The sequence below is a fragment of the Somniosus microcephalus genome, chromosome 14 (assembly GCF_052327205.1).
Source record: "Somniosus microcephalus isolate GS21.2 chromosome 14, FLI_Smic_1.0, whole genome shotgun sequence".
Classification (NCBI taxonomy): Eukaryota; Metazoa; Chordata; class Chondrichthyes; order Squaliformes; family Somniosidae; genus Somniosus; species Somniosus microcephalus.
Window position 1 is genome coordinate 34330877 of NC_141000.1, and position 14904 is coordinate 34345780.

Below are 14904 nucleotides of genomic sequence, written 5' to 3' on the forward strand. Positions count from 1 at the left end.
ATCTCTCCTGCCTTCCACCCTATCACAGACCTTCCCTTTTTATTGCAGCTGGGTGTTAAACATACTAATTAAATGTGAAACCGGCATTGTCAGAGGTAAATGGGATTGGCCAGGTTTCTGATGATTAACGTTAAAGGTCCTCGTGAAAAATGAAAGAATTTCAATGATAAACATGACAGATAGAGATATCAATACTCCTAGATCCAGAAACAGGGAACCGTATCCGAGTGATTCTGATAGAGACCTAGGAGCAAATCACATGTCCGCCGTCATAACTGGAGAATTCTTCACAATGCAGTGGGATCTAAAAGGGAAGAATGAATAAGATAAAGCTAATCTGCATCCTGTTCAATGTCTGATTTAAAAAAAAAATTGTTCCTTGTTCTTAGCTGCCTCTAAAAAGGTAATCTGTTGTGGGGTTTGTTCATTTCATATTTTTTTGGTTTGCAGGTTACTGGGTCTTTATATCATGGAAATTATTAATTTTGTACATTCCTATTTAACTTTAATCTAGTAAAATGATCAATCTGTCGGTGCCCGACACCATCGATGAGAGGACAATCAACAAAAAGAAGCTCACCCCTTTCACTATACAGGTACTTGCATAGCCTGAATTAATGAAAATATACACACCATTTTAACACCGAGTTGGTGTGCTTGTCACTGTCACCAAATACACTGATATCCGCCCCAATGACTTTGCTTTGTCCTAAATATTACATATTCAGATGTCCAACCTTCCATATTTTTACAGGAAAATTTGAATCTGGCTTTGAATTCTGCCTCAGCAATTGGTTGCCACGTTGTTAATATCGGGGCTGAGGATCTAAAAGAAGGGAAGCCTTATCTGGTGTTGGGCCTTTTGTGGCAGGTTATCAAAATTGGCCTGTTCGCAGACATTGAACTGAGCAGAAATGAAGGTAGGTGCTCGTGTCTCTTAATGGGCAGCTGTCTAGACACCCTGCGATTTTAGGTTTCAGGATCGATTAAGGCTCAAGACATAAAGGCTAAGGATTGCTCTTTTGGAGAAACAGGAGTAGGTCATTTAGCCCCTCAAGTCTGTTCCGCCATTCAGTTAGATCATGGCTAATCTGTATCTTAACTCCATTTACCCGCCTTGGTTCCATATCCAATACCCTTGTCTAACAAAAATCTATCAATCTCAGTTTTGAACTTTTCAATTGATCTAGCCTCTGGCTTTTGCGGGGTGGGGGGGGGGTGGGGGAGAGTGTTCCAGATTTCCACTACCCTTTGTGGGAAGAAGTGCTTCCTGACTTTACCCCTGAATGGCCTGGCTCTAATTTTAAGGTTGTGCCCCCTTGCTCTGGACTCCCACCAGAGGGAATAGTTTTTCTCTGTCTACCCTATCAAATCCTTTAAACATCTTAAACACCTCAATTAGATCACCCTTTAATTTACTATATCCAAGGGAATACAACCCTAGTCTATGCAATCTGTCTTCATCATTTAACCTATTTAGCCCCAGTATCATTCTAGTGAATCTGTGCTGCACCCCCTCCATCTGTCCCTAATGACAGATTCTAGTAACTTCCCCACAACAGACGGTGGACCAGTAGGTCTATAATTTTGTGGTCTGTGATCCCATCTCCAGAATGAATATGAAAACATTTTTTAAAATTTCCTCCCTCATAGTCAATGGTTGGAAAATCTAGCTGAATGTGTCCTTCATTCCCTCAGCCAAGTACCTCAACCTGTATAACATCTTTATCCTGCGCATTGCTCCATGAGGATGTGGCGACTTGGCCATGTCCATTACCAATAAATCAGAGTTCGATTTTAACCTGGGCCGTGAACGGGGCAGTAGCGGCCCGAGAATGTCTTGCCGCCCTGTTTACGCCGGTGCTCCATCTTTAAAGGGGCCTGCCAATGGCCGACTTCAAGTGGGTCGGCCACTTTAATAGGTAAAATGGTTTTTCAATTATTCATGTCACTTCTGGGCAGTGCACCTGCAATTTTCTGATAAGCCCCCACAGGGTTAATCACCAATGGCATTAATGGATGGAAAGAATTAAAGACTGGCTAACAAATTCAGTTCCTCCTGTAAAATGGGCAATCAGTGACCTTTGTATCTCCATTAACTTGGGACTACTTTGGGGCTCACCAACCCCATTTTTTATTAATTGATCACTGTTGTGTGATTGCTTGAAAGTAGTTTTTTTCATTCAATCACGGGATGTGGGCGTCGCAGGGAAAGCCAGCATTTATTGCCCTAATTGTCCTCGAAGGTGGTGGTGAGCCACCTTGTTGACAACTGAATGGTTTGCTCGACCATTTCAGAGGGCAGTTAAGAGTCAAAAACGTTGCTGTGGGTCTGGAGTTACATATAGGCCAGACTGGGTAAGGACAGCAGCTTTCCTTCCCTAAAGGACATTCGTGAACCAGATGGGTTTTTACAACAATCCAGTAGTTACACACTAGCTTTTTTATTCCAGATTTATTTAATTAATTGAATCTAAATTCCCCAGCTGCCATGGTGAGATTTGAACTCATGTTTCTGGATCAGTTACCCAGGTCTTTGGATTACTAGTCCAGTAACATAACCACAATGCTACTGTTGTCATTCAGCAATGATGAGTTTGGGGGAGAAACAGAGTTGTCAATTACAGCTTTATGTTCTGATACATCATAGATGCTGTACTTTTTATGTAACTGTGCAAATTAGCTTCTGCCCCTCCCCCCTCTTGGAGCTGGCGGTCAGTGCAGTATAATAATTATTCATTAGGGAAGTGTGCCATTTGTTACCCCCTTTTCACTTTTTGTCTGTATCGAATCACCACTACAGGATGCTGACCATCCTTAACAAGTTGTTAGTAGCAGGGAGCAGCCATTGTTATTTATGAGGCATTTGTTTCCAGCACTGATTGCCCTGCTCCGAGAGGGTGAAAATCTGGAGGACCTGATGAAACTATCCCCCGAGGAGCTTCTGCTACGATGGGCTAACTACCATCTGGAAGGTGCCGGCTGCCAAAAAGTTAACAACTTCAGCACTGATATCAAGGTACAAATGACGAGTTCAGAAGAAAACTTCTTTAGTGTTTTAATTGATGAGAGAAGCTGATGGAATACGGATTTTATGGTCTGTCCTGTTTTAAATTAACTGTAATATGATCCACACATAATTTTTATCGAGGCTGGTGGCAGCTTGTGTTCTTTCATGGAATTGTGCTTTGTATGATTTTACAAGGCTGCGGTTCAAGTACCTTCTTAGTGTAAGGAAGTGTTTGCGAACTCTCCATTCAGTTCTTAATGGATACGAGTCCACAACCCTGAACTTCCCACACTTTTTTTAAATTTGTTCTCGGGTTCTGGGTGACGCTGGCAAGGCTGCATTTATTGGTATTCCAAGTTGCCCTGAGGAGATGATCATGGATCTTCATCTTGAACTGCTGCAGTCCTTGTGGTGGTGGTGGTCCCATGATGGTGTTCGGTAGGGAATTCACACGTACTCATAGTGGCCCTCAGGATGGCCGGTGTAGCACAATTACCATAGGAATATTTTGCTTATCCATTCGTTAGTATTAAGCCACGTTGTTGGGAAGAGTAGGGGGATAGTTTTCAGTCTGCACTTAGCCCATGCTATACCAGACCTTCTGAACAGAGCTGCCAGTGTTTTGAAATTTGAAAATTTGCCTCCTGAACCTTTGTAATGGTAATTTAGCACTTCTTAAAAGAAATTGTTCAATTGCTCCCTGCTTTTATAAATTATTTTCTCCTAAATCCTTTGGAAAAGCAGCTTTCACATTCTCAAGACGTTCCAAAGCATCTACAGCCAATCTACAGCCACTTTGTAATGTAGGCAAACATGATAGTCAGTTTGCACATAGCAAAGTCCCACAAACATCAATGAGAGGGATGACCAGATAATCTGTTTGTGATGTTGGTTTACATGTGGCATTTAACATTCTCCACTCAAGATGACCTGTCACAACCTCCTGAAATGGCTCAGCTGAGGTCTGTATTCCTATGGGAAAGGAGGGCTTATGGAAGAGGGGTTACCACCCCCCCCACCCCCCCGCCGCCGCCGCCTCCCATTCTGTGGTGCACTACATTGGTGAATCGGAGCACTGCATCAGTGCCAATTCATGAGGGGACTTTTCTGAAGTAGTCAATGGGCTGGATTTTCATTGAGGAGGCGGGTAGGAGGCAGGACTACAACTTTCGGGGTTTTGTCCCGCCTCCATCGAGTTGTAGCCAACCCACGCGATTTTGGCTTGATTGACCTTGTTGAGCCCGCCCAGCGGGCTCAGCAGACCAATTAAGGGCCACCCGGCAACAGGTGATGTCACAGATTGATATTTCATCTGTCAAGACCTTTTGACAGATGAAATATCAGTGTTTGACAGCTGTTTGAAGCTGTCAAATACTAACAATCTGTACTCTAAGTTAATTCCTTCCTCTCAGGATGATTTAGAGATCTCTCCGGAACAGAAAGCTGAATGCTGCAATTTTTGACAGATCGCGGCCATTTTGCTTTCTGTGCCGGTGAGATGAGGGTCTCCCGAGGCCTGAAGGAAGGAAGGCTGTAAAGGTAAGTTGAACTTCTTTAAACACTTTACACACACCAAACACACTTACCTCTTCACTCATGCACCCATCACTCACCTGAACACCGGACATCTCGACCCCCTCCAAGCCCTTCAGCCCGACGGCCCGCCTCACTAATTTGGCGTGGTTTGGAGCTGTCGGGAATCCCACACTTCAAGAATGAAAATAGGGATTAGACTAAAAACTGCCTGTTAACTACCTGTTAACAGGTAGTTAATTGGCACTAATCCCCTTCCTGCCTCGGGGAGGCGGGTCCCTGTGCGGGTCGGGTACCCGCCTCCTTTGAAACTGGCATGGAGGCGGGTTGGGGGCGGGATGGGTTCGTGCCCCCCGATTTCAGGATTTTAACCCCCTGCACGCCTCCAATCCCGCCTCCACGGCCCAATGAAAATCCTGCCCAATGTCTGTAAAAGTAACGTCTTTCCTATGTTTAAAAAAATTTGTCATCAATAGAAGAAACTCAAGTAAGTTCGATCACTGTAAATCCTACTGCCTGCAGTTCCCTAAATTGTTCCCCCTAAATGTTGTATGAAATTGTTCAAGGTGTATGTGCAATTGACCAACCTAGTGCTAATATTAAAATGATTGCCTGAATGTAGCACCATGGGGTAAATGCTATGTGTTAGAGCTCCTGGTGTGGAGCCTTGTTCAACAGGAGAGCGATCACTTAATTGGGCATGGAGATGAGCACCCCTGATTCACAGCCCTCCAAATCCTTCTCAATTTTAATCATCGGGTAAATTACGAGTTGGCCTCCACGCCCGATTATCCAATCAGGCCCCCGAGTTGAGCGAAGCTCTGCTCCATGAGTGGTAACATCGTAAAATTTACTCGTGACCGTTGTACATGCACAGACAGAAATTTTAATTAGTGAAAAGTCCTTTTAAAACAGATATTAAGAATAACTTCTTCATTAAATGAATGTTTGGAATAAACTGCTAGCACAGGGTAATGGATGTACAAAAAGCAGTTGGATGCTAAGGTGGGAGAATTGCTACCAGAGCATTGAGCTTTCATGGGCTGAATGGCATTTACTCAGCCTTGGTTTTTCTTGTACTGTTGCATACACCTGTTTTGATAGGTAGCAAAACATCTGCACTTGCCTGCATGCTGGACACAAATTCAATGGTTTATTACATACAGCAACAACAACAAAGCAGAATTTGAATGTATTATCAAAATAGGGAGAATATTTTCAGGAACATGTAACATCTGGGTCTCCGACACCCTTGGCATCTTTGACCAGGGGACTAGTCAGTCTGGCTGGTGGTGTTATACCATTCCTGGTTCAGATACCAGGGGACTAGGTAAGGTCCTTCTCCTCTGCCCAGTGCAGTTCCTAACATTCTGGTTTACACTGGAGCTCAACATCCAAAGGGGCACCAGAAACTGGGACTCAAGCCTGGGTATCCCAGTCCTTGGCACAGTGGGTCTAATGAGTCTCTAGTTCTCCATGGTTAGATCTACCCCTTGATAGAAATATCCAAAGAAAAAGAGAAATTTACCATTTATATGTTGAGTTTTATTCACTCAATCAGTAATATTTATTCTTATTGGCCTAGAAATTCGGTGGGCTGCGCCACCAGTTAGCGCCTAAAGAGGGCACTCAGTGGCTTTAGCGCCACTGGCCACGCCTCCCGCGATATTTAGCTGGGGCGCTAATGGCGGCGTTAGCCTGTTGCGCTGCGCCACCACCGATGACGTCATTGGTGTGCACAGCGCCCCGCTACCACCCCGATCTCGATATTCGGTAGCGCCCGCCTCTGTAGCGCCGTTTGCAAATCGCGCCCGGTTCACGGGGCCTTCCTGTGGCGGCAGTGGCGCAAATTAAGGTGGAGGTGCAGGGTGGCCGTTTTTTTCGGCGACCGCCTGCCAGCACCTCCGTCCCCGGCCTCCTGATCTCCCCCCGCGGCAGTGCCGACTGTTTTCCGAGAGCCCGGCACTTCTCATCGGTGCCGGGCTCTTTTGCCGACGCTCGTGATCTCCAATCGTGCTGGTGCAGGCCCCACCCCCTTAAGAATGGGAGGAAGGCCTGCAGTACCACAGCGCGCCGTGCCGCAGCGTGTGGCGCTGCGGCACGTTGCACTGCGATATTCAGTTTCAGCGCCCTAAGAGGGATGCGGAGCGCCTCGAGCCTCGCCCCGTGTCCCTCTTGGGGCGTTCAAGCTGAATTTCCGGCGGTCGCAACTGCTCCGATCGCTGCGCTAATTCCGGCGCCCAGGCGAGCTTGGCGCCCCATTTGCGGCCCCACTGAATTTCCCCCCCATTGTTTAATTGATAACACGTATATGAAAAAAAGAGGAAAGGTCTTGCATTCATGCAGTGACTTTAATGTCTGTGGGGTGTCCCAAAGCTCTTCTCAGAAAATGAATTAGTTTCATGGGAAAATGCAGCCATCTTGTGCACAGCAAGATCCCACAAACAGCCACCAAGATAAATGGCCAGTTAATCTGTTTTTGGTGGTTTTGGTTGAGTGAGGACTGTTGGCCAGACTACCGGGAGACCTCCCTGCTGCTCTTCAAATGGTGCCATGGGATCTCTTGCAACCACCTGAACTCTGTTTAATGCCTCTTCTGAAAGACAGCACCTCCTACGGTGCAGCGTTCCCTCAATTCTGAAATGTCAGCCTGGTAGTACCTGCTGAGGCCCAGAGTGGGGTTTGAACTCCGAGCCATTCACAACTTAAGAGGGGAGACTGCTACAACCAAGACAAGCTTATCCTAGACCAATCCATTGATTTTTTTTACACATACAATTAAAACAGGTGCTGGGAGAAAAATGAAAATAATATAAAAGGAGAGTCTTACAAAGAAAAGAAGGACTGTTAAAGACTTTTATTGCCATAAATGAAACAAAGTTAAAGCTTTTTTTCCTATTCATTCTCAAGATATGGGTGTCGCTGGCAAGGCCAGCATTTATTGCCCATCCCTAGTTGCCCTGAGAAGGTGGTGTTGGGCTGCCTTCTTGAACCACTGATAGCAGTTTGATACAACAGAGTGGTTAGCTAGACCACTTCACAGGGCAGTTAAGAGTCAACCACATTAGGGTGAGACTGGAGTCACATATAGGCCAGACTGGGTAAGAATGGCAGGTTTCATTCCCTAAAGGATTCGTGAACCAGTTGGGTTTTTATAACAATCGGACAGCTTCATGGTCACTTTTACTGATACCAACTTTTGATTTCCAGATTTTTAAAACTGATTTCAAATTCCCAAACTGCCAAATGGTGGGAGTGAACTCATGTTCTCTGGATTATTAGTCCAGTAACATAATCACTACACCACCATACCCTGTGAAGCTTCATTAAAGTACAACTTCTGTGCATTTCCAAATATCATCTATTAGAGGAGGCAATTGCAACATGACTGGAAGCATATTCACCGTGTCTTTACTGTTGTGTTGCAGCTAGCAGTAATGGTCCTATGAATGTTTTATCCTCCGTGTCTCCCTTGAATGCTAAATCCTCTCCAGTTTTTACTTTCCTCTACTCTTTGTTTGTTTGAACTCTTAATGCTGCCCCTTGGATGTCTCGTCTTTCTGGACTGTTGTCATGTGGGTGAACCCAAAAGCTGACTGACTTCTGTAACCTGATGAAGGTATCTGTTCAAACTTTTTTAATGTACAGTATTGGATTTAAGGTGGGTTTAATGTGTCTAGAGATAATGTATTTGATCAACTGAATTAGCTTTTGGTTATTCCCATTTATCTTATATCTTGCGTGCAGGATTTAGTCTTCCTTTCAGAATCAGTGAGAAGTATGTAATTATAGCAGCATCCTTTCAGTGTGCTGTACCTGTCTTTTGTGATGAATGTGCCAGTTTCTATGTCTTCCCACTAATTCCACAGGATTCAAAAGCTTACTTCCACCTTCTCAATCAAATCGCACCAAAAGGCGATGAAGAGGGACAAGCTCTGATTCCGGTTGATATGTCTGGTATTAATGTAAGTACTAAAACTTGCAGTTTTCCTGTTTGTACAATGCATCTTTTCATGTTACACTTCTCAAACAGTGAAAAATAACATTTAGTTTGATCAAGGATTGGTTCCGACCAATTAAAAGAGGAACACTTAAAGGTTAACAGGAATTTAATTCCTCTGTGTAACACACTGAATAACAGGTTTCACTTCCTCTGTGTAACACACTGGTTAATGCGTTTAATTCCTGTGCAATGCATTAGTTAATGGGTTAATTTCTTAATGATTAATGGGAATTTAATTGCTCCATGTGATGCATTGATTAACGAGTTTAACTTCCCTTATGCAACACACTGGCTAATGGGTTTAACTTCCCCTGTGTAACACATTGGTTAATGGGTTTAATTTCCCTGTGCAACGTGTTAGTTAACGGGTTAATTTCTCGTAACACAGTAGTTAACAGGTTAATTCTTCTGCGTAACACACTGGTTAACAGGTTTGATTAGAAGTTCTTATTTTTATTTTTTAACATTTAATGTATTAACAGCTGCATCAAAATAGCACAGATGGGAGTTGAATTTCCGCGGTTGGATGTGGGGGTGAACTGTTCTCCTGACCTTTTGTGGAAGATCTGTGGAAACCTCACAGAAATGACAAAGTGATGGCGGACAATCAGGAGAATCCTCACAGAAATTCAACTCCGCTGTGTTTAAAGTAGCACCACCATGCTTTATAATTCAGGACAGTTAATGGGGGCGGGGCGAAATGACATAGATTCGGGTTATTTTGAGTGTACGAGACAATGGGCTGGATTTTGCTAGGGCCGGGGAGGCGGGATTGGAGGCGTGTGGGGGATAAAAATCGCAAAACTGGCGTGCGGGCCCAAACCCGCCTCCATCCCGCCTCCACGCAATTTTCCTAAATTCGTGTCTGCTGGTCCCGACTCCGTCCCGCCTCCAGGAGGCGGGATAGGCCCTTAACAAGCCTTCAATTGGCTCTATAATCCCATTTTCCTAACCACTTGCAAGTTTACTCGTTTTCCCACGTGAAACACGCCTGGTGGGAAACACACATCTGAAACCTGGCGGGAGCACAACTGGCTTGCGGAGTAGCAGCTGCAGCTCAACCATTAAATGGCAGATTTGAACAGGCTTTAATTGCAGGTGGCATAACTTTGCTCTCTCAGGTCTGGGGGATCTTTCAGAAGGCATACCCACAGCTCTGGAAGTTTGCAGCCTGACAACCATCTCCAGTGTGACCTCCTGGGAAACCCCTCTCGCCACCTTCACTGAGCGCTTCCTCAACTGAGGCATCTACCAGAAGCATGGGAGCCATTTTTGTCCTGCCCTTCTGGATATTACATGAGGCCGCCCAACAGCAGCAGCAACAACAGTTGCGCCAAGCTGCTGCTGCCCCACCTGAGGATGCACAGGCCAGAAGGGGCCAGCGCATGGAAGGCCGTCGGCGCAGGAGATACCCCCCAAACAGGGTCTACAGACGCAGGGTCAGCTACCTCAACATGTCTGAGCAGCAGTGCCAAAGGCGGCTCTGACTTTCGCGAGAGATAGTGGCTGACATCTGCGCAATGCTGCAGCAAGACCTGGAGCCCAGAGGAGCAGCTGGACACCCCTTATCAGTGGCCGTCAAAGTCACCAACGCACTCAACTTTTTTGCCTCAGGCTCATTTCAGGGATCAGCAGCAGACATCAGCAGCATCTCCCAGGCGGCCGCACACACCTGCATCAAGCGGGTAACCGATGCCCTCTTTGCCATCGCGCACAATCACATCCATTTCACCAAGGATCGAGCAAGTGTCATGGCGAGAGCGGTTGGATTTGCTAATCTTGCAGGCTTTCCAAGGGTGCAGGGCATCGTTGATTGCACACATGTGGCCCTTAAGGCTCCCCATCGCAATCCTGGTATTTTTGTCAACCGCAAGGGCTTCCACTCCCTCAACGTTCAGCTGGTGTGTGACCACAAGAAGGAAATTTTGCATGTTTGTGCCAAGTACCCTGGCAGTTGCCATGACTCCTTCATACTGCGCCAGTCTACTGTGCCTCCGCTATTCAGTCCGCCACACCAACTTAACGGATGGCTACTTGGAGACAAGGGCTATCCCTTGAGGACGTGGCTATTGACGCCGCTGAGGAGCCCATCCAACGCAGCTGAGGAGAACTACAACTCCAGCCACCTTTCCACCAGAGCCATGATCGAGCAGACCATTGGTCTGCTGAAGATGCGCTTCAGATGCCTGGATAGATCAGGTGGAGCCCTGCAATACTCAGCAGCCAGGGTCTCCAGAATCGTCGTGGTTTGCTGTGTGCTTCACAACATGGCACAGCGTCGTGGCTTGCAGATGGCCGAGGACCAAGTGGCTCCTGACATATCCTCCTCAGAGGAGGAGGAGGAGGGGGAGGAGGAGAGCGAAGACGAATATCTTGCAGAGGCTCATCAACCAGCGGCAGCAGTGCGCAAGAACATTGGTGGCCGGCATGCAAGGAACGCGCTCATATTGGGCAGATTTGCTGAGCCTCGCCCATGAGGGACTATTGCCTCGCATCCTTTTACCTGAGCACTGACAATAGCCAGGAACCAGCTGACTTCTAGCGATGTGACCACCATACTGACCTCAAAGTGAAAGTCCCATTCGCGAAATGACACACGCCACAACTACAGCAGTAGCCAACAGATGATTTATTAACATTATTCTGATGGCTTTCAACCATAACACATTAAATTCCACCCAAGTGACTACCCTTGTGACTATTTGTGCAGTTTCTTTCTCTTACGCGTGCTCCTACGTAGTGGTTCCCCAGTGGCATCAGCAGATGTGGAGGCCCCTTGCTCACTTCCTTGCTGCTCCTGTCTGGACACCTTTGGCGGGCATCCTCTGGGGTTGCGAGCCTGTAAGGGCTGCGCAACAGTCTGCTGCTCCTGCGGCTGTGCAGGGGTTGAGACGCCGATCTCACTTGGGTGCTGACTCAGGTGGGGCTCTGACCGAGGACTTGTCAGTGGCATGGAAGTTTGAGCGCTTGGAGAGGAGCCCCCACCTCCTTGTTCTCTGCCACCATCATCCCTCTCATGGATCAGGTCCCCCTCAGCGCTTGCAAGTGGCGAGAGAGCACCTTGCTGCACATCAGGGGAGCCATGGGGACCCGTGTCGGGACTGGCAGTCCTTCTCAGAGGGACTGCCATGAAGGTCTGGTTTCTCTGTTCAATAGCTGCCCATCACTCCTCCAGAGATGTCAGTCTAGTCTGAACACTCACCATGTTTTCAACACTCGCGCGACTTATCTCCTCCATGGCCGTAGCCAGCCTTTCCACGGAGGTTGCCATCCTTTCCGTGGTAATGCGTTGATGCGCCAATGACTCCACAAAGGCTCTGCTCATGTTAGCGACGGACTCCTCCATTCGCTCCACACTCGCAGCAACCCTGGAGACAAAACCTGCCAGAGACTCCTGCATATTTTCCTGGAGTGCCATCACCGCTGATACTGTGGATGGACCCAGAGGCAGAGGGTTGACATGCAGCTGAGCCGAGCTGGGAGAGTGCTGCGCCCTCCGACTAGGACTCTCCACTGCTGTCCCTGTCTCCACCATCTGCTGAGGCTCACTTGTGAGCTGTGACACACCAGGTGACAACACTACTCTATGTCCCGAAGGTCCCACCGAGGTGTGAGTGTCTGCGCTGGTGCTGGGTGCGTTGCCTTCTGCTGACGCTGCGCCCTCAGAGGTTGCAGCTTCCTCTGAGGAGTCTGGATGCTGAGGCTGAACCTCCTCCTGCGTCCTGGAGACGGGAGCTTGCGATGGTCCTGTGGGGGAGTAAAGGAAAGTGTCAGAGATGAGAGGCCAGGGTTACCTGCACAGTGCTTATTGCAGATGATCAGAGGTCCATCTGCTAGAGCTTCCAAGTCATTATCAACGAGTCATGCAATGCAATTGAGAGAGTTGGAAAGCTCTTCTGTCACCAGCTTGTTCTGCTGCACCGGTCTCTCCATCCCCCACTTGTGTGTCGTCCTGGATGCCGACGATCTCCAGGATCGCCTCCTCCCATGGGGTCAGCTGGGCTAAGGAGGCTGCCCCTCCCCCTGTCCTGGCTCGCTCTTTTCGGTTGTGAGCTCTCTTTTCCTGCAATGGGGGAGACAAGTGGAGTTTGAGCGAGAATGAAGGAGTGAGTGTAGAGAATCGATGGCATAGATGCTTAGAAGGAGAGAAAGATGGAGTGAGATGGCAAGACCAAGGGCCCTCCCTATGTGATGTAAGTTGTTTTCATAGCATGACAGTGATAGGGAGTGTGAGGGCTGCATAGTCCATTAGTTAGGTGAATGTGACCATAGAGAGAGAGGGAGTGGGAAAGGGTGCATGGATGTCAGTGTCAAGTGGGATGTGGAGGAAGAGATTGGTAAAGCTGAGAGCTGGTGAGGAAAGGCAATGGGGATCAGATTAAGAGTGATGGGAACATCATACTCACTTTTCCAGTGCGCAGAAGGTCATGGAAGCGTTTCCGACACTGGATCCATGTTCTGCTGGTATTCGAGCTGGCGTTCACCTGCTCTGCCACCCTCAGCCACACAGCCTTGGTTTGCTGGGGTGGCTTCTTCCTCCCCGAGGAGGGGAAGAGCACCTCCCTGCTCTCTGTCGCTCCCTCCACCAATGCCTGGAGGGCTGCCTCGTCAAATCTGGGGGATGCCTTACTCCGATGTGTCGCCATGATTGATGATGGTAGCAGCAGCTGCCAGGGCCAGAAGCTTGGCAGTCTGCTGAAGTGAGCAAGGCTTGTGGAAGCCCTTAAATGAAGCAGCAGTGATGATGTTATCGGAGGCGAGCTTCCCACCTGAAAAGCTCACTGGCTAGGGGTTCCCACACGTGGGGAATCAATTGGGCTATAAAATCAAAATTGCATCAATTTCCCACATCGTTCAGGATTCGTGTGGGAAACATGAAATGTGGGGAACACGACCCCAACCCGCCCCCGTAGCAAAATCCAGCCCAATATGTTTAAAGGATTTTGGCCTGGCTTTTTTTTTAACCAAGTTGGATGGTAAACCACAAATACTTTAATCACTTGTACAGGAAAATGATGACCTGAAACGAGCAGAGTCTATGCTTCAGCAGGCCGAGAGGCTTGGCTGCAGACAGTTTGTCACAGCAACAGATGTCGTCCGAGGAAACCCCAAGCTAAACTTGGCATTTGTTGCGAATCTGTTCAACAAATATCCAGCCCTTCAGAAGCCCGAGAACCAGGACATAGACTGGAGTCTCCTGGAGGGTAAGCTTCTGAGAAAATTAAAATGCTTCTGACCGTGTAAAATCCCTCTGCCTGCGAATGGTATGATTAGTTCAGTCTGAGATCCCATGGATAGCTGCCTGCTCCTCCACTGCTACTAGTTAGCCGCTTGTTGTAGGACAAACTTACCGATTCTGCGTTCCCAGCAGTGAACCTAAGTTAAAGGGTTCACAGGTCGTAGAATCGGCGCTACATGCTGTATTCCGGTCGCAGACCTGTGCTCCTGTATTTATTAACGACTTGGATGATGGGATAGAGAGCCACATATCCAAGTTTGCCAATGACAAAGATAAGTGGCATTGTAAGCCGTGTAGATGGAAGCATAACAATTATAAAGAGATATTAATAGATTAAGCGAATGGGCAAAACTATGGCAAATCAGTTTTAATGCAGGCAAATGTGAGGTCATCCACTTTGGACCAAAAAAGGATAGTACAGGGTACTTTCTAAATGGTGAAAAGCTAGTGGAGGTCCAAAGAGACTTTGGGGTCCATGTACATAGATCATTAAAATGTCATGGTCAGGTACAGAAAATAATCAAAAAGGCAAATGGGATGCTTGTCTTTATATCTAGAGGACTAGAATACAAGGGGGTAGAAGTTATGCTGCAGCTATACAAAGCCCTGGTTAGGCCACACCTGGAGTACTGTGAGCAGTTCTGGGCACCACACCTGAGGAAGGATATATTGACCTTGATGGGAGTGCAGCATAGATTTACCAGGACTCCAAGGGTTAAATTACGAGGAGAGATTACACAAACTAGGGTTGTATTCTCTGGAATTTAGAAGGTTAAGGGGCGATCTGATTGAAGTTTTCAGGATATTAAGGGGAACTGATAGGGTAGATAGAGAGAAACTATTTCCTCTGGTTGGGGATTCTAGGACTAGGAGGCATAGCCTAAAAATTAGAGCCAGACCTTTCAGGAGTGAAATTAGGAAAAACTTCTACACACAAAGGATGGTAGAAGTTTGGAACTCTTTTCCGTAAATGGCAGTTGATGCTAGATCAATTGTTAATTTTAAATCGGAGATTGATAGATTTTTGTTAACCAAAGTTCTTAAGGGATAAGGGGCAAAGACGGGTATATGGAGTTAGGTCACAATTCAGCCATGATCTCATTGAATGGCGGAACAGGC

The 14904-nt window shown here is 47.1% G+C and overlaps 1 protein-coding gene across 5 annotated transcripts in view; it reads left to right on the plus strand.

The window, feature by feature from the left end:
- Positions 1 to 14904, plus strand: part of lcp1 (lymphocyte cytosolic protein 1 (L-plastin)) — a 139543-nt gene that overhangs the window by 104375 nt on the left and 20264 nt on the right. For 4 of the 5 annotated variants that reach the window (XM_086006484.1, XM_086006486.1, XM_086006483.1 and 1 more), the window contains 5 exons: positions 515 to 596; positions 755 to 920; positions 2877 to 3019; positions 8413 to 8508; positions 13555 to 13750. In XM_086006484.1, coding sequence (XP_085862610.1) covers positions 515 to 596; positions 755 to 920; positions 2877 to 3019; positions 8413 to 8508; positions 13555 to 13750 — 683 coding nt within the window. Of the gene's footprint in view, positions 1 to 514; positions 597 to 754; positions 921 to 2876; positions 3020 to 8135; positions 8163 to 8412; positions 8509 to 13554; positions 13751 to 14904 lie in introns of all 5 variants that reach the window. The other variant, XM_086006487.1, reaches the window with a different exon arrangement.